At 38.4% G+C, this 23,549-nt stretch overlaps 2 protein-coding genes across 2 annotated transcripts in view; both read left to right on the top strand.

The window, feature by feature from the left end:
* The first annotated feature begins 5,056 nt into the window (after positions 1 to 5,056).
* Positions 5,057 to 11,325, top strand: atp6v0b (ATPase H+ transporting V0 subunit b). The gene is made up of 8 exons (XM_074689425.1): positions 5,057 to 5,321; positions 6,313 to 6,361; positions 7,336 to 7,419; positions 8,041 to 8,118; positions 8,362 to 8,431; positions 8,574 to 8,625; positions 9,035 to 9,225; positions 9,355 to 11,325. The coding sequence occupies exons 1-8, from the start codon at positions 5,237 to 5,239 to the stop codon at positions 9,379 to 9,381; spliced, it is 636 nt and encodes a 211-aa protein (XP_074545526.1). The 5' UTR covers positions 5,057 to 5,236; the 3' UTR covers positions 9,382 to 11,325.
* An 804-nt stretch (positions 11,326 to 12,129) lies between these two features.
* b4galt2 (UDP-Gal:betaGlcNAc beta 1,4- galactosyltransferase, polypeptide 2) overlaps positions 12,130 to 23,549 on the top strand; it is a 204,168-nt gene continuing 192,748 nt past the window's right edge. The window contains exon 1 of the mRNA XM_074688142.1: positions 12,130 to 12,588. The gene's annotated coding sequence lies outside the window, so the exon portion shown is untranslated. The remainder of the gene's footprint in view (positions 12,589 to 23,549) is intronic.

The raw sequence follows: 23,549 nt of genomic DNA, 5'->3' as shown, positions 1-23,549 counted from the left end.
ACAAAATGTAGGCTTTATATAGATGCAGAATATGACCCATTCTTAATAAACAAAATAATAATCATCTCCACCAGGCCGCCCAGCTGAGACGGATCAATTGAGTTAGCTTCTCCCTCCCTGTTGTTCTGCAACACCAGAGTTCAGGTAAATAACACATTGAAAAAACAGTGCCATTGGGAGCCCATGGTTAATTACACTTTCAAAGTGTTGGGAAGATTAACACTGTAAATTACACACTGGGGGATGTTCATTCAAGCTTTGTTTTATTATACTATCATGGCTTGGTGATTCATTACACCATTGCCTTTTTAGAAGGTTTGTAATGATTAGGTGACACTTATTTCCTCATAACCATTACTTTTTACGTGGTATTACATACGTTTTTTTAAACTCTCGGTCTTAATTTGCATGTAGAAATTCAACAAAAGAATAAGGCTTGTGTCAAATCATCATGTTTCCATGAAGTGCTTTGCCATATTGAAGGCAGAACAGTTTTTACAAAATAAAAAAATAGAAATGAATAATAAATCTTTTTTCTTTGTGTGTTTACCTCGGTAGCAACAAGAAATTGGGTAACTGAACAGCCTGATTTGAGCAGATTGATTCTTTGAAATTCAGCAGAAGCTTATGTAACCACAGTTTATTATTTTCTCTGCTTAATCCTGCCTATTACTGGGACTCAATGTACTTTTCTGAAGATAGTTAATTTGTTTGGTTGGAGGTGGATAGATGCTGTAATTGCAAGGAGAAGCATCTGTACTATCCACAGAACTCAAAGGCTGATGTTTACACATACCAGACTTCCTTTTTTCATAGAGACTAATTTATGATCACAGCTTTTATCCCAACAACATATGTTTGGGCACATCCAGAGAGGGGAAATCAAGACGTTTATTTTTCTTAGTATATTCATAGTCTGCATTGTTTCCTTTGAGCTTGAGTATGTTATATCACTATGAATCCACCCACCTAAAAAGGTAAAAGCCCAAGTTCCCCAGGACATAACAGAGTGTCTGTGTGCGTACAAACTCAGTAAATGGGACATTAGTGGCAGAGCTTGATGAATCTAAATAGAGAATTATGCATCCGTCTGCCTGCTCTATTAACCCCTGTCATTTGTGAGCATCCTAACAGGGGACATTTGTACTCTGAGTGTGTCTTTATGTAATGGAAAAGATGGAGGAGACACGTGTGAGAACACAGCGTGCCTCCTTATAGTCTGGGGGGGGAATTGCAACACTCAGTGGACGGTGATGAGAGTGTTTTTATGATGAATTGAGTGACAATTTTGGTTTGACTTTCGCTCCACTTCTTCATCTGAAAAAGACAAGAAAAAGAAAATCATTAGCAAGGAGTGAATCGGTTCTCAAAATATCCCATTCGTTATCAGCATACTTCTGCAATATGTAATAAAAATGTGCTCTAATGCCACTAAAGCAATAACCCAAGTTATGAAAATCTGTAAATGAGTGATTACATTTGTGTCAAACCTTCAGCAGAGACTCATGAGTTTATCTCATCCCATCCATTTTCTTTATTAAATAGTCTACATGTGCTTTGCATGGAAATATTTATGTTTTTCTAAACGAAGGAGCATGAGGATGCACACACTATGACTTAAAAAGAGGACATCTCCATTTGCTATGTGGATATTTTGCAAAATGTCATACGAATGCAAACACATTTATTGACCCAGAGGTCTCGAGGCAGTTTGTATCAGGAAAGGTGGCTTGGAATGAAATGTTATCATTAAGGAAGATAAAAGTGATTTCAGTGGCATGTATTGACGTTAGAGCTGACAAGGGTGGTTATGAAAGACAATTTATGTTTTGTTTTTATGTAATATGAAACAAGATATACATATTCATGCTTACACATTGGATTGGTCACATCGCTTTTGGTAAAGAAACATCACCCACGCACATCGTTCTAGTGGTATGACCTCAAACATGACTCATAAAAGAAGTGAGTATATGTTTACAGATCAACCTTTAGCTTCATGCTAACTCCAGGGCAGTCATGTCTACCCATAATCAAACCTACAGTCACACACATCATCGATTCCTCCATGGAATCTGGAGTCTTCCGCACCGCTTTTTAACAAGCTTGGGTCACCCCGCTGCTCAAGAAACCTAATGTTAACCCAACCCAGGATGAAAATTAAAGATCAGTCTCACTTCTACTTTTTTTTGGTCAAAAAATATTCGAGGGCACTAAATCTCCTATCAATGACTTCTATTAATCTGGCTTCAGGTGCGACCACTCCACTGAGACTGCACTCTTGTCAGTCACAGAATCACTGTGACTGGCTCGAGCTGCTGGTCAGTCCTCTGTCCTGCTGCTTCTGGACCTGTCTGCTGCCTTTGACACAGTAAACCATCAAATTCTCCCCTCCTCACTCTCTGAACTTGGTATCTCAGGATCTGTTGTCGTGCTATCGTAGTTCAAGTCCTAGGCAGATCCTTCTTCAAAGAGGAGTGTCTAAATCACATGGTTTAATAACAGGGGTACCCCTCGATTTAGTGCTTGGTCCCCTTCTTTTCTCCTTATACACCACCTCACTTGGGGCAGTGAGCCACTGTCAATCTCTCTTCACAGGCTCAAAACAAATTCAAAGCTCTTTTTCTGGCTTGCAAAACATTGACAAGGATGGCTCCTGCTTACCTGGGATTCTTCTTCCAGGTCTACACTCCTTCTCGCCCACTTAGCTCTGCTTGTGAAAGATACCTGGTGCCCCCAGCCCAGCATGGCTCTAAATCTCTAGCCAGACTCTTCTCCGCTGTCGTGCCCAAATAGTGGAATGAATTACCTAACTCTAAACAATCCACAGAGTCCCTTTCTACTTTTAAGACATGTCTGAAGACTCGTCTGTTCAGTGAACACTTAGGCACTTAAGATGACCCTTCTCCTCTACATCCTCATGGGCAGAATAAGTTAGAAGGTCTCAGACCCTGGTCTTAGTGAATATTTTGCACTGAGAAGAACTGTAGAACCGTAGATATTCAAGAATGCGACAAAAATGGTCATCTACAGCCGGCTATTCTTTTCTTTCCATTGATATCACTTGTAACACAATTATAAAGATGTGTGATGTGATGAACACAACACTACAACAAATTACAACCCTTTTTTTTCAACTATCTTGATAACCATGATAAGCAGAAACTCTCCAAGTTCTGGAGAACTTGGAAGATGTCAAGCTTTTATGGCAAAATCAGACTTTTAACAAGGAGAAATATTGAAACAGAGTGAAGATAGGGTGTTTGAGACTGCTTTGTTTTTCAGAACCAAAGGGAGACACACTCAAGATAAAAGCTAATCATTTCTATATTTAATCTGCATAAAATCTGCTTCATGAGAACGAAATCCATTTTTGGTGGATTGGAGGAAAATATCATCTTTAATTGGTCTTTATTTTTAGTCTGCGGTATAAAGTGACTCATAAATCGTTTAAGCCTGGAGCACTTTGCTCTCGGTAGACACTAAAGAAAAAAGCACTTTCTGTCTCTTATAGCATTTTATGCATCTCTGAACCAGGAGAGATCAGCAGCCTTGAGAAATACATACCTGTGTTAAAAGAGTAACCTTGTTATGTGACTACAGCCTTGGTATGTGTCAAGTGTTTTGACTACTTTTCTTCATCAATAATGAACATAGGACTTTTGTGAAGAATAACTCAAACCTCACTCTCCTTCCAGAGTGCATTTCATTGATGATGTACGATGCAAAACCTGTCTTATAAATGTGGTGATAGTGATCTTTTTATTTCAAATAAGTAGTGATAGCATGATATATAATCAAGCATAAAGCGGACAACCCCAGGGTCTTATGAACAACAAAAGCTGGCTGTACACAAAATCTTGTCAAGTCATATCCGAGACACAAGGCCAATTCATAGTTCAGCCTAAGAGGTAGAATCCTGTTGCATATCACAGACAGGTTTGACATAAGACCCAATACACTGTCTTTTGGTGTTGGGAGAGGTTGACAGGAAATTGTTGATCTTTGTGGAATAAAAAATATCCTCTTTCTGGGAGGAACTTTGTTCTGTTTATCTAATGTGAAATTGTTTTATAAGAAAAAAATAATGTATCCCGCAAGTGTTAAGCTACCCACAGACTTCTTGTGCTATGATTCCTTTTTGTAAAACTTTACACAATTGATTCCATTTATTTCGAAATAGCCCTTAATGAGGGAAAGCTTGGCAGTTCACAGAGAAACAGTTATGAAAGGACACCCCCTGGTGGATCTTTAGCTTTTTCATTTTAAGTCATGATTTCAGAAAACTCCCCAGCCCTGGTTCATAAGAAGGCATAAAACATGAGGAACATTAAGCAACCAAGGTCAAGGAAAAGTCTCAAGTTCATTTTGTAGACTTTCAAAATTTTGAGAAGGGATTTTGTCAATTTTTTTTGTGCTTAAAGGTTGTCTAAACACCAGAAGTAAGGCTTTATGTTACTTTTTGTGAATAAAACGTACATAAAGTTATACATTGCAAATGTATACTTGTGTGAAACTTGTTCAGCTTTGCTAGTGTTGTTAAATTATTTGTATTCAAAACTCCATGATGACTCGGGCCTATTAGATAAGTTTACATGAGAAAATATTTAATTAGCAAAAAAATATATATCTCCAACCATTTTTTGGGGGGTAGAAAAAACTGTGACAGAACAAGGAACACTTGGTTGAGAAAACTCACCTGTTTATATATTTTTGATTTGACCTTATCATCAGAGATGTTCTGTCAAAGAGCAGTAGGGTAGTCGTGACTTCAACACATTGCATAAGTGACATCTAGCGTTCACTGTGTGAGCTGCAGGTGGCTGAACAGCACGTTGGGACGCATTCGATTACAATCCTCCTGTCTCTAACAGGCTTTTAATGTTTTCCTTTGGTGTATTTTTCTTGTCCATTCATTTGCAACGTTAATATTGCTATATTTTATTCTGCTTAATAATCAACAAGACTTTTTTCTTGAGATAATAACGTTCAATAGTTTTTGTAAGGTTGAGGAAGAACAATAACCGAATGCAGCCATCAGGTTTCTCGATCACATGCTAGTCAAGCCAGGTCAGCTGACACCCTCCAGCTTCCTCTCTTGGTGCTGCTTCTACTCCATCGACCATTAGCGTTTCACTAAACAGCATTATTTTTGGTATTTCGGCGTAACTGGTGTCAAATTTTGAATTTGACCCAAAGAAACCTCTGTGATCCTGTCGGTTTGATCACTGGGTAGATGTTGCTCGAGTGTATGATGAACGGACACGCTATCCTGTATACGGGGGTCACTTTGGCCTTCTGGAGTACGATACTGATCGTCGGTAAGATTCTAATTTCTTGAACTACATATGAGATTATTGTCTTCTGCAAATAAAACAATACTTTATCGAGATTTGTGAAGTGTTTTTCATGTATAATAGTCTGTTTTTCTTCTTTGCGTCTTGCGTTTGTTTGGGTTTGACAGCTCTGAATGAGAACCAGGCTAAACCATTGGACTTAAGCGGATGCGGCTGTTTTCAGTCTGTTTGCTAGCTGCTAATAGATTGTATAGATGTAGGGACAGTGGGCACGATTATTCGTGCATTATGGAGTTATTTATTCCAAGCATACGTTACTTTTTATATTAAATATCACGTGTACTGGGTATTTGGTCTCACATCCATTGTAGCTCTTCTTTGGCTCTTTCCTAACTGGCGTCAAGCTAATGTCATGTAGCGCTGAGCTAACAGCTCGCAGCAGTAAATGCCCCCTGTATCAAACGTTTGTCAACAGTTTTTGCGGGTTGTTGACTAGCCTCAAACATTTTTTTATGGGAGTTATGAGAGGAATCTAAGGGTTACTGTTTTTACTTCTCTTTAAGCGACTGGACACACCAAGTGATTTCATTTAGCTAAGCTACCAGCTATTTAGCTGCCTGTGCCACAGCTGGTTGATTTACAGTCAGATTAAAATACTGCATCGTCTCGGGGTGTAATTCGGGAGTTGCAGTTGCACTAATTCTAAACATACATGAAGACATGATATAGAAAAAGAAGTAAAATACGTCAGTTATTTGCAGTTCAGAGATACAAAGCAATGGTCATAATCAGGAACTGCAGCAGTTTTCACGTGAGAGTGAGTGATCACACTGGAGTTAGAAATTCCCCTGCATAACTTCGGCAAATGGATGTGACACTGTTATGGTTCATAGGAACAGTTTATTAATATGGTTTCATACTGTTAATGTTAGTTGTAGGCCACTCATTCTGTCACAGCTCATTAAAATCTGCATCTGTGTGACTCTTCTCTCACACTTATTATTTGTCTTTACAGGTATCTGCTACACTATATTTGATCTAGGATTCCGCTTTGATGTGGCATGGTAAGCTGTCCTCATTTAAAGCCATTGCTGATTTGCACTGTTAGGGATACTTATGTAATCACAGATGGCATCAAACAGTACATAAGGACTTTGAAAATCTTTATGTCATACTTGTATTTTTGAATTTGTACAATGTAGATTGGCTTGCTGAGTGGGAATGTTTTGTTGTAGCACTAATTTTAAATTGATAATTTCAGTCCTTTTCCACACACTTTTTTTTTTTTTACATTAAAACAAAATTCTGTCATTTGTCAGACTTCAGAATGTGAAGGCTGGAAGCGCTCACATTTTTAAAAAATCTTTAAAACTTAAGGTGTTAACCAAACTATTTCCACTCTTCCTTGGTTGCACAATTGTGAAAACTCCACAATGCTGCTTTGAAATGGTGTGTTTAACAGGCCGCCCTCTGTGTAAGTGTGTGCTCACATGACAGATCAAAGTCAACTCTTTTTCGGTGAAAGCATAAAGGACATAAAATAATACAAATGTGCCTTGAGTAACTCGTGTCAATATGATGTCTTAATTAAAGGAAAAGTACATATTCTGACATGACAGTTACTGAGAGAACAGTCATCTTATAGATAAGCATTCAATGTGATTCAATCAGTGCTACAGAGAACCGTGGACATTGAGGTTGAATTTTAACCTAAGCTGTGTTGTGCATTTTTTAAAAGAATAAGATTGTTTTTCTTCTTCACTTGGGTTCCCCTGTTGTATATTTTTGTGGTTCATCCTGCTTCATTCCAGTGATTTATTATTATGGTGAACATGTTGCAAATTTAAAAATCTTTTTTAGTTAACTCTGGTATGTTTAGCATTGAACTGGATGCCACTCTTTTTCAGACTCAACACAAGCATGCTGTTTTTACTGCATAACCTGCAGTTAAACAGAACATCTCGGTTTATTCTGCCTGTCACATCACTTTCTTTCTTTTAAAGTGCAGTCTTCATCAGCTCTATCTCATGTCTTTCAGGTTCCTGACAGAGACTTCTCCTTTTATGTGGGCCTCTCTGGGCATTGGCTTGGCCATTTCTCTGTCTGTTGTGGGAGCTGCCTGGTGAGTCCTCATTGCAAATTTGTTAGCAAGGAAAGTGTTACTGTACTGCCCAAAACTCAGGAGTACTCACAGACGTACGCTGCTTCCTCTTGTTTGGATCAGTTTGTACACCGTGTGGATGAAAAAGGAATGGAAACATTTTATGTGTTTTGAAACAGGAACCCTCCACAGCATTCTTAGTTTAGAAGCAATGATTAAAAATGTAATACCTCCAATGAACTTTAATTTTACACTGAATAGAGAGCTTGTCAAAAATCAAGTCAGCCAGTTTAAACACAGAACACATGTAGCCTTGTTTCAACAATGCTATTGTCAAGATGTAACCCTTACATCAAGTGGATGAAATTCCTTATCTATCAAAATGAGCAGCCAATCAGAAAGCTCCATGTGTAAAATATTGGAAAGCAAAATACCCCCCTTTAATTAAAAACCATACACATCAGCGCACTGCCAGCTTCTTTTTCCCTGTCAATATATTTTGTCAGCTTATCACCATTATTTGATCATTTGTACATTGTTGTTTTGTTTCAGCTTTAAAAAGTAGTGCTCGTCTTCATGTGAGGAGCTGATTTATGTTTTATGTCTATGCCATATGTTAAGATCTATTGTTTTGCTTTTCAGGGGGATCTACATCACCGGCTCTAGCATCATCGGTGGTGGTGTTAAAGCTCCACGAATCAAAACCAAGAATTTGGTCAGGTAGGCTTACTCAAGTACTTTTACTCACACTCTGTTCTGGGTTCCTTTTTCATCCTGCAAATATTTGTTAACCTTATCTGTCGGAAAATAGGAACATGCTCCATCCTTCTGTCGTTCATTCCTGTCTTTTTGACTCTGACAGTTTCAGCTCCTGTAGCCGTCAGTAACAACATAGAAAAGCAAGCTGACAACTTAAAAACCTGCTCTGCTGAAGTGATGTCTGTTTTTTATGTCCCACTTTAGCATCATCTTCTGTGAAGCTGTAGCGATTTATGGCATCATCATGGCCATTGTCATCAGCAACATGGCTGAGGTAAGAAAAAAAGCATCTTTTGTTATTTGTAATCCAGAAAAACAGCTAGATGTAGCTGTATGCTGATGGTACAGAAGGAGTTGATTTTCCACCGGAGCAGGGCTGCTTATTTATTTCTAAAAATACTCCTTTTGTTTTGTAGAGATTCACTGGAACGACCCCTGAGACCATTGGCGCAAAGAACTACCAAGCTGGTGAGAAAGAAAATGAAACTTATGAACAGAGAGAAAGAAATCATTTTAGCAACTCAACAACAGTGGAAAATTTCTCTCTCAGACACTTGAAATTCTTTTTGGGACTTTTGTAGACTGCACTTTAGATGAAAACATACATTATGTAATGCAAGTCTGGTACCTCTTTGAATAGTTAGATCTCAGATCTGATTTGACTGATGGTAATGTTTTTAGACACAGAGTTGTCAGTTTATTTACATTAAACCGCAAACATGGTGTAATCGATTTTTAAAAAAGATAAAGATAAAAGTATTTAAGACACTTCAGCACTGACTGGCCTCTAACTGGAGGAAAAGTTGATTTCTGTGTCCACTTCCTCTCTGCTTTGGTCACGATGGACCTCTGACTCACCGCATTTCTGTCTGACTAGGTTACTCCATGTTTGGAGCCGGCCTGACTGTTGGCTTTTCCAACCTCTTCTGCGGCATCTGTGTCGGCATCGTGGGCAGCGGGGCAGCTCTGGCAGACGCTCAGAATGCCAGCCTCTTTGTTAAGATCCTCATCGTGGAGATCTTCGGCAGTGCAATTGGCCTTTTTGGCGTTATTGTAGCCATCCTGCAGGTGAGTGTGATCGTTTTGAGAGTTATTTTTAATAGTAACAAGAAATTGGTTGATCCATGTGTTTTATTACGAATCTGATGAGTTTTTTGTAGGGCTTTTGTAAGTGTGTTCTTCTTCTTCTTCCTGCAGACATCAAAAGTAAAGATGGGCGACTAGAAGATGCCTCCACACTCAGAGAAGAAGGAATGACACTGCTGGAAAAATAAGATGGATTATTGTGTAAATACATCGTAAATTATTTAAATGTCTCTATTTGCCTGGGGTTGTTTTTAGCCATTATTTATGCAAGAGTGGTTCACACACACACCGCTGTCTTGTCTTGGGAGAAACATTAATGTTGAATAGGAAAACTGGGAAAATATCACCAGATGTCAGTGTTTTTTTCTTCCAGCGTTCATTTGCTTCGTCAACAATTCAGCTTTCCATTGGAAACAGTAGGTTCACATGAGTTCAGCTGTTTCTTGACGCAGTTTTTTCTTATCCACTCTTGGATGAATGATGAGTTAAAAATGTCACTAGACTATTTGAAAAACATTCTGTGTGTGTGCGTGTGTTCGTATGCTGAAAATGTGATTTTTTTTTTCTCCTGTGACGCATGAGGGTGTTTACCATTGTGTTTATTACTGTACCCTGGTCTGTTATTTTTTGTTTGTTTGTTTGTAACTGTTCTTTGCTAATAAGGAAGTGGTCCTTAATCAACACACTGTGGCCCAAACACATCAGGTCTCCTGCTGTGAGAGGACCAGTACATTTATTAGAGTTTAACTGAAAGTTCTGATCTGGATTTGTTAGTAAGCTCACTGGACAGTCAGACATGCTCTCTGGGGATAAAAATAGTCAGATCACAGCAGTAGATCCGCTCTAAATATGTCATCCTGTCACTCATTTCCCCTCATACCAAAAATGTTATAGAACTAACACATTTAGAACTGAGCCTCTTGGTAGTCCCCTCTGTATGAGCTACTTCCTTTCTTCCAAAACCTGCTTATTTTTGACTTTTAGCAAAGTTGTGACCTTTTTTTTCTCAAGCTCAGTATTACTAAAACAAAAATTATTGTTGAAAGCCAAACAGTTGTCAATAACAATTTACTGGTTAGAGAAGCCACTTTGTGGGTGTAACCATATCATAGAGATAGCATTTTGTAAGACTCAGTCAAAAATGCTGTCCTGCATTTTTCACCTTTCAGTGTATGTAATCAACAGAGGTAGCAAATATTGGTATAATGTTAGTATTATAACATCATTTGCTCTCCATGGCTTACATATAATGTTTTCTCAGGTGTTGATGAAATTTTAGAAAATGATTCTGGACCCACCCATCCAAAAAAGTCAGCCTAAATCCACTCCTTGATCCTTACTTTCAATACTTTTTCTGTTATTGAAATGTCTTCATTTGAATGTATATTGCAAAATATTTGCTGTCTTCCCAAATGACATTCCCCTAAAGAGCTCAGTTTGTGTTTTTAGTTAACCTGTGTGATTGTGGATGGCTTATATTTAATATTCTGGACATCAGCTTCATTACAAAGCTATCTGAGAATATTATCAGTCAAAGTCTGAATGTTCTCTGCTGTGCAGCATTTTGACTATTTGATGCTGATTATTGTTCCAGAAGGAGTACTAGCTACCTTGGCTTATTAGATGACCCTTTTCTTTTGATACATCATTCCAAAAGTTAGTATGACAGACCATGGTGAGTAGTGAATTGTCTTTCTTGTAATTTCTTCTCTGACCCTCTTGTAAAGTTGTGAATGAGTGTACACATTGAACTTTATCACGGGGAAACTGGACTGTCTTAAATAGATCCACACCTGGCCTCCCAAAGATCTTGGAGCATTGAGCTCATCTTTGCTGTTTCAGTGGTTGTATGATAAAACCAAGACGTCTCTGCAAAGGTTCTTTAGGCCAACCAGGCTGTGCACCATACCCCGGTCTTTCAGTGACTGTAGTTGGTACCGTGTGTGCATTATTTTGATGTGATGGTGAAAAGAAAGTATCTCATTGTTATTGACAATGTGTATAATAAGTACAAAACCAGATCTTCACTTCTGTATTCATTAATGTCCTTGAGAGAATAAAACTGTCCAATCAAAAGCCTGATGTATCTGATTCTATGTGATGCCTTTGTTGATTGCATTATTTACTTGCCTCCACTAGATGGAGCCAAGAACCACAACATCTGTCTTGTTTATGGAAGGGGAAACTGACTCTAAAAGGGAAAGTGCCAGGATCATGTCTACTTCAACAGTTAATGTAGTATTTATTTATCTGTCCATTTATCCATTAAAATGGCAGGGTAATTTGATATATATTTAAATCATGTTTATAACATTGTTTTTTGATTTGCTTTTTAATGAAATATCTTTCTATTAAATGATAAACTGAGAAGGTATGATTTTTAATGTATTGGTCAACTTTAGCCTTATCAGTATTTACCCACCATTTTAAATATTATGTATTGATTGTTAAAGTGCTGCACGACTTGCAGTTATTATTATTTTAGATTAAATTAAAAAGGCAATCAGTCCTAGTGTGACTTGTTTTAAGTTGACAGTGTTATTCAGCCTCTACATAGGTTCAAGTTTTTAAGTTTATTCTGAAACAAGAAGGTAACCACACATACCCCTTAAGTGCTGTAATTAAATGTTGACAACAGAAAAAAAAGCTACATTAATTTGAAACACAAGTCAATTATCATTTTATTCTCTTTTAAACATATCTTTAATCTTATTTGTACATATGGTAAACTGAATTATTTTTTTCATCGGTAGAAAGTTATAAATTCCTCTGTGTTCGTGAGTGGATGTCTGAGAAAAGTAGGTTATAATATTACCAGCCTCCTTGGTATCAGCTGAGCTGAATAAAAGAAGCGCGTTTCTGTTTCTCATCCGGGCTTCCGTAGGCAGCAGGAGCGAAAGGGACCTGCTCGCTGCCACAGCCTGAGAGCATCCTCCTCTTTGCCTTCTTAACATCCTCACCAAAACACAGCGGGATGACGGAAAATCATGAGGATATCAGCTCTACAGCCCCCGGATTTTCGGTAGATTTTCGTTACGGGCTACGTTAGCCGTTTGGTTAGCGTGAGGCTGAGAAAGCATGAGGCGTTTTTCCTGATGAAGAGCACACAAAATAGCCCGAAAAGAACATAGTTATCCATAGCAGAGCGAGCTGGGCTGAGCCTCTAGCTTTTACTGTTTTATTCATGCATATATTTCCCCTTTTTATACAAATTTCCTCCGAAATTTCTTGCTTCAAAAGGCTCACGGCATTTCTAAACAATTTCCTGCGCTGATGTGGCTGCAATCAGTGGCTCTCCAGTCAAAGAAGATTCACTGATAGAAGTAGTCGCTTGACAACATTAAGGTAGGTGCTCTGTCTGCTTTCTGGGACGCATTGTTTCATTCAACATCGCATGCATGCCTCCCTTTGTTTCCATTCCCCCTGTAAACATTTATCCTGTGGCTTTTTTGCTTTTGTTAAAGAAGAGAATACTCTTTCAAATGTGATCGCATGCACTGCCCCCTACCCCCTTTTGTTATCATGCACATTTCCTCAAACTAGCAGCATCTTTACACCCGCCATACTAGGCTCCACTCAGCCTCCCTGCTCTGCTCTTCTACAGTAAATGAACCATCCCAGCATTCAGACTGCCTGGGGGGATATTCCACCATGCATTTGGGCTCAATTTGGAGCTTTTCAAATTCACTTTGTGCCACAACTCTCTGAAATTTCTGGCACCATTTCACTTCCCAATTTTTAAGCAAAGGATGCAAAGTGTATGGGCTACAGTATCTTATCTCATGAGCTGGCTACAGCAGCACACTAGGAGCAAATAAAGCCAGGGTTTCACATGGGGAATTAAAGGGAGAAAGAAGAAGAAGAAAAAGAAGAAGAGGAGGAGGGGGATTCTTCATCATGACGCCTAACCTAACCAGGCGTTTCCACAGAAGCTCTGTACCTAGACTATAATCCAATCTGACATCTCTCTCATAAATGACACAGTATCTCTTTAGGGCTGCCGCTGTGGAGGCTATAGCAGCAAGTGGACTGGAACTATCTCGCTTTGTGCTCTAACTAAGTTGTCCAGTGCAGGCTGAGTGGCCTTTGGCGTCGTTAGTGTCATTGTGATTAAGTGTTCCTGAACTGTATAAACATTTCATCTTGGTATTCTGAGGCAACGCTTTATATTTGGGAGAGCTATTTAGTGAGATGTGGATTGTAATTCAATGCGAGTGCTGTGCATGTCCCCATACTCATGAATGCACAGCTGCTCAGGAGCTGAAAGTTAGGATAGATACCTTTGCATGAGAAATGCTTCATCGTACATGTATTATCTTAATGACTTATCTGCTGAATAGATTTAGATTAATCTTTATATAACGCAATATCTTAAAGGCAGAGTAATCAGATAGCTTATTTTGCACCATGAAACAGCCAAATTCTGAAGGTATTCAGTTTATTTAATTTCCCTTTTCTGCATGATACTTATAAAAATATCACTAATACAGTTACCTCCTTTGAGCCTCTGTTTACAATAATCATTATGTTTAAACCCACGTATTGCATTCATACTATCCTTATATTCACAGTGTATTCTGAATGCTCTCCGTGAGTAGTCTCATGAGTGTCAGTACAGCCTGGGAGAAAGTTTAAACATCTGACAAAATTACCAGTTGCTTGCTTATTTGGAAGCTTTTGACGCTATCAAATAATCCTAAATGGTTGATAGCGTCAGCTCAGTTGCAATACATTGATGAGCCTTTTTTTTTCCAACAGGAAACAGTTTGACACTTCACATTGGGAAAAGCGAGTGTTCTTGTTTTGAGCATGCTGGCTCCCTGTCAGTACCTAATTTGATGTTTGAGAACAACAGTGCCATAGTTATTACTTGTGCTTGTCTTGCAATGACATGTCAGAAGGACCCACAATGTGGAACCACATGGGCAAAACAGTGAAGTTCTTGTTTTCCTGTAGTCGTGGTATGTTGCAGGTTATTGGACTGGAAGTAGCTGCTGTGTTCAGTTCAGTGTTCAGTGTATCCGTTGTTGTCTCCACTATCAAGAACCACTGTAAAACCAGCACCACAAGAATCTCAGGTCAGTTAAGTTCACCCGTGCACAGTGATTCTGCAGAGATATCTTCGGACCATCTGCTGTGGAAATCTGTTTTATCTGTTTTCTGACCTGAGGCTTATCAGAGATCAGATTGGTGTTTGTGGCATCAGATGTTCAATTACAGGTGGTGTAATAGGTCCTTTTATAGTTTAATTATTTATATATTATTCTGCATTCTTGTAATTGAAACCTGTTTCTGCTGTATCACCCACCTATGGTTGCACCAGCTGTTCCTTCATTCCTACTATGTATGTGTGTCCTAAATCTCAATATGTTGCTTGGAAACAATGAACGATGCTCATACTGATACCACTGGAGTGTAACAGCCAAGAGTCATAGCAACACATAATACCACGAATTATGATGTGATTGTGTTTCTATGCTTGAGTGAAGCAGTGTGCACTCTTACTCTTTAGAATCAATTACAAACATGCACAGTCATGCTAACGTCATTTAGTTAGAATTAGTGACATGTTTAACATTTTTTGTATAAGCCTGTTGTATAATTTGAATCTCTTCAATCTAAAAAATGCTAAGACAGCATTTTAACCAGGTGACAGGTAAAGTAAAATTTCAAAGAACTTTTTACTCCTTGGTCTAAATGGTCCTAATTATTAGCAAGCTAATGTTAGCTTTACAGGTTATCGAGTTAAACCACGCAAGGATTACAGCTGGCATTTAGTTGGTGAAATAATCTCCTGTCTTTAAAGTTGACAAAATCTGTTTTAAGCTAACTGTGCTTTCATTTAGCGTTATATACCTTAAGTAAGCAAAAAGTCAATATAACAACTTTGCTGGTACTAGCTCAAGTCCTCATGACTTTGCAGTTGTACTGTTGTTTACTCAAAGCTACATTTCCAAATATGTTATCCAAGGCAAGTCTACACTGTTGTTTTGCTGAGTAATCTTTGGCTGAGTAGTTCACACACAGTATGGTTGTACTTTAAGTCTTTGAATTCAGACATACTATAAAAGTTTCAATCCAAGCTTTTTTGTCACCAAAGTAATTGTTTGGATTAACTCCCTATAAACATTCTTGTCAAGGCCCCCTCAATTCATCACACCTTCAGTCCTTTTAAGTAGTGCTGCATGATTAATTGAGTTGTAGTTGTAAACACAGTGTAAGAATCAAAAATTAACTAAAATTAAATACTCACAAAAAGGCTGCATTTTGCAGTTTGAATAAATGTGCACATCTTTTCATGTCTTTACAGATTGTTTGGCCTCTGATTGGTTATGTTCATGAGTTGCTCTGTGAGTATGCATGTGCATGTGCACAGCTTGTTTATGTGATCACATGACCATGCTGTGTGCACAGTGAGCAACCTGAATGCTAGGGGTGGGAGAAAAAGTTGAAAATCAAAACTTATGGATTTATTGTTTGACAATATCAAAATCGGGATTCTTTGTCAAAAAAAACTTTTTTTTTTTTTTTTTCAAATTCAAGTTCTTCATTTCAGGCTTGGTTTATAAACTGGATTGGGAAAAAAAGTTACCACTTTTCTCCAGCAGAGGGTAAAATGTTTCCCTCTGGCTCACGTGATGTGCATTTTATGGGAAAATATGGCTCCTGGTATATTTCCATCACCATTAACTTTTTCTCATGGTCTAGTGTTAAAAAAGCAAACTAATAATTGTCATTATCAAAGAATCACGATTTAAATTGTATTGGCACTCCAAAAATTGTAATGGAATCAAATCGTGAGAATAGCATATTGTCCCAGCCCTAGTGGATGCCAATGAAGCAAACAAGGGGACATTAGTTAAGTGGGAACATTGTGGACTCAGTTATGGCAACACTGAAGAGACAGAAATTTTGTGCAAAACTTAAAAAATTTAGGTCACATCGTCATCAACATGGTTACTCTTTCACACCTCAGGACTTTTCAATGGGAAAAAATGTTTGATTGAATTCCAAAACTTATTAATATTTTTCTGAACTATACTGACCTAAATTTTTTAATTCTAACCTTATTAACTTATACTTTATATTCAGAAATACATAGGTCAGAGTTATTAATATTCTCCTCACATTCCTTCATAAACAAGCAAGTTGACTCACGATACTGTTCTCTGTATTATTCCCAAGTGAGAATCACGGTGTTGTTAGCTTTAATTGCAATCGTACTTTTCGTACCAAGCACTTATTTGCAGTGAAAAAGTCATCCGTATAGTGAAGATGTAGCTGCCTCCATCTTTGTGAAAGCACAGTGAAGTCAAAGCAGCGAAGAGCAAACAGCAAATCTCCCGTTGGTTCCCTCAGATTCTCTTAGTCTCCTCACCTTGCTGGTCCTGCCAGTCAGAGCTGCAGCCGCTGCTACAGACTCATCTGATTGCTCTTTCGTGTTGGGATTTGTTGTCATGGGAACTGTGTGTGTGTGTAAGTGAGTGTGAGAGAGAGTCAAAGTGTCTTCTGTTGTCTACATCTGTTCACATTATTCTTTCTTTAGACTCATAAGTAAGGGTCAGACCACAAGTTTAGGTTCACTGCTGCAGTGTTCTACTCTTATCCCTTTAAATGATTCCCTGAGAATATGTGTCTGGCTAATTCTGACACTTTGTGTTAGATCTTTATCATTAGAAATATTCTATAAGTCTGTCTGTACTCAATTGTTTCATGTAACTGTGCAGAGTGAGCACTTTGGGTTACTATTGAAAATTACAATCAAAAATTTCTTTTGGGAAACAATTCGGGTGAAAACACGGAAGAAGGCAAAACAAGTGAAAAAGTTAAACACCAATACTAATCACTGTATCATCAGCATAGAGAAGAGTACTGAGCATCAGCACAGTAGCCTTTTCTTCTCTGCCAGCTTTCATTGGCTCCATTTTAATGAGCCTTTAATTACTGACGTGAAACTTGCACATTAGTCATCATCTATGAGCCAAAATGTTACTTGTGTTATTTTGGTATGAGTAGCCTCTGAGGTCACTTTGTGTTACACCAAAGATCAACCTCTGTTCAGTGCATCAGTGTTTTTGTTGTTTCACAAACTCTGAGTGATTAATCTTCTGGAGTCGATTTCATCACCTCAGTTTGGAGAGACAAATGCTCTGTCTTTGTCGTTTGTAAATGAAATCCCAATAACTTGAGCTTTTTTCAAGATTTTATAACATATTAGGGAAAAATGTATTTGTATCAATTAGCTCGTGAAAAATGAGGTGTGCCAGATAAGTGTGTCTGCAGAATTGAACCCTGAGTGTGAGATGTCAGTTATCAGTGATATTATTCCATGGAGTTTGGTGACATGATGTCAAAAGCTGGACTGCACCTATCTTACACAGGACGTGCAGTCTCTAAGCCAGAGAGGATCTGACGATTGAACCTCTGTGCTGCTTCTGGAGCTTCAACAGGAGTTTAGCTCCAAACACCAGAAAGTCTGCTGCTTCAGTATCTCTTTCTGCACACTTTTCTTCTGTCTCCACTGTCACCAGCTTACAAAAGGCAGAAAATGCCCCTCATTCCCATGGGGGAGAGTGTGATGTTTGAAGAAATGCTTTGACATTTGGGGAAATGCTTGGCTGGTTGCCTGGCAACCTCACTGTGATGAGAAGACTTCAGGAAGTCTCCTGTTGGAGCCAAGAAGTATTCCAGCTCAAATTAAGACTCACAATTTTCTTTTCCCACAATTTAAAACTAAAAGCTGTTATTTTTCTGCTTTTGGTTTGCTAAGAAAGAATTAACAAAACGTGTTACAACATTTCAGCTTTCTCGAGAGATTTTATTTGTTATCTAACCAGAACACTAATCAGGGCAGATCAGTGTGTGTAAATGCAACAAATGTTTGGTATAAGTCTCCAAGAGTTTATGTTCACTGCTGTGCTAAGACAGTAAAAACACCGAGACACATTAAAAGGTGCTGTTAGTCATCCTCTAAAGATTCATACCTACATTTGATTTTGTTTGAAGTACAGTAGCTGTCATTAAAAAAACCCTGTAAAGTTAATCTTAGGTTTTGATCAACAGCCAAGACAGTGTGGAAAGGGCAAAAATATATATCTATCATTTTTTTATTTTTTTTTTAGTACTTAAAGAAGGGGCATTAGGCTTTTTTAAGTTTTATACTGTACCTCTGGTACCCCAATAGTACTTAAAACCTATATTGCCAAACATACATATTATATGATATTTGATACATGAGTTTCAAAGACCTCAATCTCATCAATATGATTAATATTTCTTTTAAAACCTGGTTAAAAAAAAGAATTTTTTTTACCCCCTTAAGGATTATCACACCACTACAGGCAGCCAAAGTTGTATCTCTTTTCAAAATAGCTGCTCTCATTAGATCATCCACACATTTTTTCAATGTTAAACCATTACTAGTTTTTAAGAAGTTGTGAAAAGATTTTTTTTTCCATTTAGTACTTTCTGCCCTGAAAGAGAACTTATACCAAAGGCTTACAGGGTTAACATGATTTACAGCTATAAAAAACAATTAATACACATCCGTCCATAAACAAACCCTATTTTCAGCCTTTGTCTGAAACACCTTGTCTCTCTAACCCCTAAATTCCACCGCACGCGCCACGCACTGCAGCGGAGCGCTGCGGTCTTGCTCCGATTGTCACACCTTACTGGAAGCAGAGCACGCCGCTGAATCCGGAGGAGGAGGGCTGCTCCTCGGAGAGGCACAGGCTCTCGTGTGAATAGTGATATCACACGATCACCATCCACTCCCATAACTTTTGATATGTCAGTCCACACCTTGTCCTGTCTGCCTGTATCCTTATAAAAAGGATGTTTGTGATCATACAGAATGTTGAACTTCTCCCCTTCCAAGATCAGCTTCTTTTCATCCATGGCGTCGAGTTGCGTCTGGGACCCTCTTGCCCGACTGTTTACCTGATGCACGTGCTTCGACATGTGACGTATTTATAACATATTGGGGGAATTTACGTTTGAGAGTTTGTACATTGTGTTTTATTTGGAATCTTGCGGGTACTTCACACAGTGACTTTGTGTCTAGTGCTTTCTTATCAACAGTGAATTTACGAGGTTTGGAAGCGGCCGCGCAGAAAATAGACCTGAAGTGTATTCCTAGCATCTGGGCGCGCCGGTGCTTCAGCAGCGCATGCAGTAGAATTTGCCTGGTAGATTACAATGGAAGCTAAGCGCTCCACAGTACCTTTCGAGGGCCCTGCGCCACACGTGCAGTGGAATTTAGGGGTAAGACTCCCCACCATTGACTGTGTAAAACATGGACGTAGTCTCCGCGTCCGTTCGTGAAACAATGAAGTGAGGCCAATCTGTGGACGCAGCCACTTTTAATGTGTTGTGAGCTTTGAGCTTCCTTTCTAACCAGGCTTCCTTGAACCAGGCTGTAAATATGCTTTTTAATGCAGTAAAAGTCTGTTTTTTGACTTGGTGCATACATGGTTTACAGTTTCTGCAGTCAGTCCCAAGCGGATTCTTGATGAACAGCAACTTTTAGGGCTTCCATATAGGTTTCATTTTTCTAAACCAGGTGTACCCCTTTCTTCTGATTGGCCAGCCCTCTGGAGGTCTTGGTGTTGAAGTCCCACTCCTCTAAAATGTCTCAAACTAGGGAGGAGATCCTTATACAATGGCCTCATAATTTCAGCAAGTCTCATATATGATATGAACATGTAGCAGTTTGAACACTGTAGAAAATCAAAGCACTCCCACTTTAAATCAGTTTTACTCTTTCGATGTAAACTACAGGCAGACCTGCCTCTACAACATGGCAGACGTGCTGGGGCTCAGGGGGTCTAGTCCAAACCTGAGCTATAATATTCCCAATAAGGAATTAACAAGCCAGTTAATATCCTAAATATTCCTTTTCTAAATCGATAGTACAACCCCCAAGTCTCACCATAAGACTACATTTCTAGTTTTCTATTTCACTTAAAAAGGAGAAACACTGCTTGTTTAAACTTCCAGCTATTCACTCAATAGAATTACAAAAATAACACCGAAGGACACAGGTTGATTAACTCAACATCCATTGAAAGCATAATTGGACCGCAGTGGCCTCAAGCCTAATGTCCCACTGATGTATTAAGCCAACAAAAAAAGACACTCATTTAAATAAACTGTCTTTAAAACCCCCTCACCAAATCCTCATCTCACTCCCTCTACCCACAATCCTTCTCCCAGCGCTTCAGCCTTCCTTCCGCTGGAGCACTTCATTTATTTCTTTGCTCTGGTGCCAAATGAGCAGCTGGATCAGAGGGGAGAGGGAGACATTGAGGGAAGGAGACATAGAGAAAGAGGATGGGAAGAGAGAGTGAGATGATGATGATGTTTCAAATGCGGTCTGTGGATTGAAGCTGCAGACGGGACTTTGTTTTATTTGCATAAGGCAAATGTAGCCTACATGCTGGGAAGCAGCAATGCAACACTGGAGGAGGATTCCTCGAATGGTTTTCTGCATCTGACTCAACCAGATAATGCTTAGAGTGCCGTTACACACCAAACAACCACGCTGAGATGCCACTTTTATTTTCACTTATTGCTATTATTTTTGCTAACTTTGTCTGGAAAAACTAATTGACTAAATTACTTAAAGAGAGTGGCTCCTTCAAAAGTAAGCAGCCCACTTGTTCTTGGAAAAGGAGAAGAAGAAGAAGAAGAAGCAAAGAGAGGAGCGTTGAGGCTATGTGATATCAGACTTTTAAACAGTCCAACCTCCTTCAGATCAGAGGCAGCTCAGAGGCAATTTAATATCCGCATGGGCAGAGCTGAGTGTAGCGGGGTTGAGCTCAGAGAACAGTGGACGCTTTTTTTCTGATTAACTCTGCTTTTTACTCTCCTCCTCTTCTGTTCTGCCTACTTCCACTCAACTCTTTTCATGTTTGCTCTTTTTCTTGCCTGCTCTGTTCTGTTTTTAGATTGATGTCTTTGTAGCTTCAGTGAAATGAATGACAAAGTCCACAGCTTCAAAGGCAAAATGGATCTGTCATAAAATCTGCTCACAGTTAACACCAAAAACCACATTTAGAAGACTGGAGGTTTTTCCTCCAGTGAGCAGAACATGTAGACTTTAGTTCTCCTTTGCATAGATGAGAATTCAAGCATCTAGCACATCTGAAAAGGAGCTGCAAATCAATGTGTCCTAATTAGAAAATGTAAGCATCACTTTGAACTACTAGCTCCATTTAAAGATGGACATGAAACAAGTTCAACACCACTCAGTACACAAAAAGTGAAGCCAAAAGTGGCTGGTGTTGCAGTATTAATGTGCAAACAGCAAAGCAGAAAGTGTATTAGTCAATCGAGCTGTCAATAATATCATTAATAATGTCCAATTAAATACAGATCATTGTTATTTATTTATTTTTTTAAAAAATTTTATTATTTTTTTATTCATTTTTGATTGATGTTGTCACTTTTTTGTTATTATTATGTGTTTGATTGCTGATTGTTTTTTAAATCCTCTTATTTGTACACTGGCTTTAGTTTTTTGTCATCTAAACAAAATTAAAAAATACAACAAAACAAAAAACTTCATGTCAATTAAGGTTATTTTAGACTTGAATTTTAATTTAATAGTGTCAGATCTCTTTCTGTGGACTAAACTGATATTTAGAATTAACTTGATAAGTGGGAATGAATTAGTATCATAAGAAAATTACTTGTGTGATAGAAACCTTTTTTGATAATAAGTTATTTGATGTTTTTTCTTATGTTATGTTTGACCTTGGGTTAAGAAGCAAACCCCCATACGAAGCCCATGCAGAAGTGCTAAATACTGCAGTTCTGCATAACAACAAGGTTAATTTTGCTAAAACTGCAGGATCTGTTTCATAGACTCTAGACTGAAATCATATACCCATTAAAACATTTTTCCAGTGAAACAGGCAAACAAAATCCACATTATTTGTTCTTTTTCCCTCTTATTTGCTGAACTCATGGCTGTTAATTAACTTTGGATGATTACCTTTTACCACTGGTGAAATCGAGAAGCACTGACTAAAGCTTCCATGTCCTCTAGCTTGTCGTATTGTTGTGAAAATGGAGTTAGAAAGAAAGTTGTTCATTCCTCTTTTCTGTGTGTTTGTAAGCAGTGGATTACAGCACTTGAGGCCACAGTGACTGTCATTTATCGTGCATTTATCCTTTTTCTCTTTTGTTTTACTTATTTGTCCTTTATTCTCTTTCAGTAGTTTCTGATATATATGGTATAATGTATTCTGTGCTGCATTTGCATGAACAAACACCCATCAAAGAAACACACTTACACACTAGTTTTAATGGAAAAAGTGTCCTGGCTCAGCAGAAACAGAGCATAATCTCATTCCTACCTTCAGGCAGAACAGACACATGGCTGTGGTTTGACCCTCTGACAGCCAGCAGAGACATTTGTTATCGATCATGTAATCTACACTTGGCCTTGTGTTATCACAGTCATCTCGTGGGACAAATCAAAGGTTATCATGGGACAATTTTCTGCCTCAGGCTCCTCTTCGGGATTCCCTGAGATTCACTCGGTGGCTTTGCTCCTCTTTCTCCTCTTTGTGCTTGTCCATGCACCAAACAACAAATGTTATATGTAGCGTAAAGCAAGCTGCTGGCTGCTCTTTTGCAGAACAGAGTAGTGAGGCTAAGGCTTTACAGTTACCCACTATATTAATAGATTAATATATGATATCTGTATTGATGTATATAATCACAGACAGCACAACAGCTCCCCCAAAGTGAAGTCTGACAATTAAAAAAAAAAAAACTCATGATTAACTTGCGTCTCTAGGCTTTTATTTATTTATTTATTTATTTATTTATTTATTTATTTATTTATTTATTTATTTATTTATATTTTACCTTTGATCTTGACACCCAATTGATTTGTTTTTCCCATTACAATCAGTACCTGAACCTGCCTTGCACATTAGTCTTACTCAATGACAGTTATGATATTAATGTTTGAAATGATTTTTTCAATGATGTATCGATGCCATGCTGCCACATCAGATCCATAAAATACCCCTGCAAACAGATCTTTCTCACTCACTGCCACAGCCCAGTCAACACCCACTATCCACTCCTTTTGTTTGATCAATTGCTTATTGTTGTTTCAAAGGAAGGCCCACTGACATTTTGTCTTCCAGGATTAAGGATGAACTGCAGTTTGCAGTCAGTTGACAGACACTGAAAGGTCAGTGTGTTGTGGTGGAAGTGGACTGGAGTCGAACTGCTGATTCATTCATGATGAGACTGAAGCTCACTCACAGGGAAAGATACAAACA

This window comes from Halichoeres trimaculatus, unplaced genomic scaffold, assembly GCF_033239565.1.
Source record: "Halichoeres trimaculatus isolate MK-OKI-2021-1 unplaced genomic scaffold, fHalTri1.1 fHalTri1_scaffold_15, whole genome shotgun sequence".
Lineage (NCBI taxonomy): Eukaryota > Metazoa > Chordata > Actinopteri > Labriformes > Labridae > Halichoeres > Halichoeres trimaculatus.
This window is presented reverse-complemented; position numbering and strand designations above follow the sequence as displayed.

Bases quoted from the DNA above. Each gene is read 5' to 3' on its own strand.
- atp6v0b (XM_074689425.1), top strand. From the start codon at position 5,237: ATGTTGCTCGAGTGTATGATGAACGGACACGCTATCCTGTATACGGGG. The intron at 5,322-6,312 runs GTAAGATTCTAA...TTGTCTTTACAG, and splicing joins GAGTACGATACTGATCGTCG to GTATCTGCTACACTATATTT. The intron at 8,432-8,573 runs GTAAGAAAAAAA...TTTGTTTTGTAG, and splicing joins TCATCAGCAACATGGCTGAG to AGATTCACTGGAACGACCCC.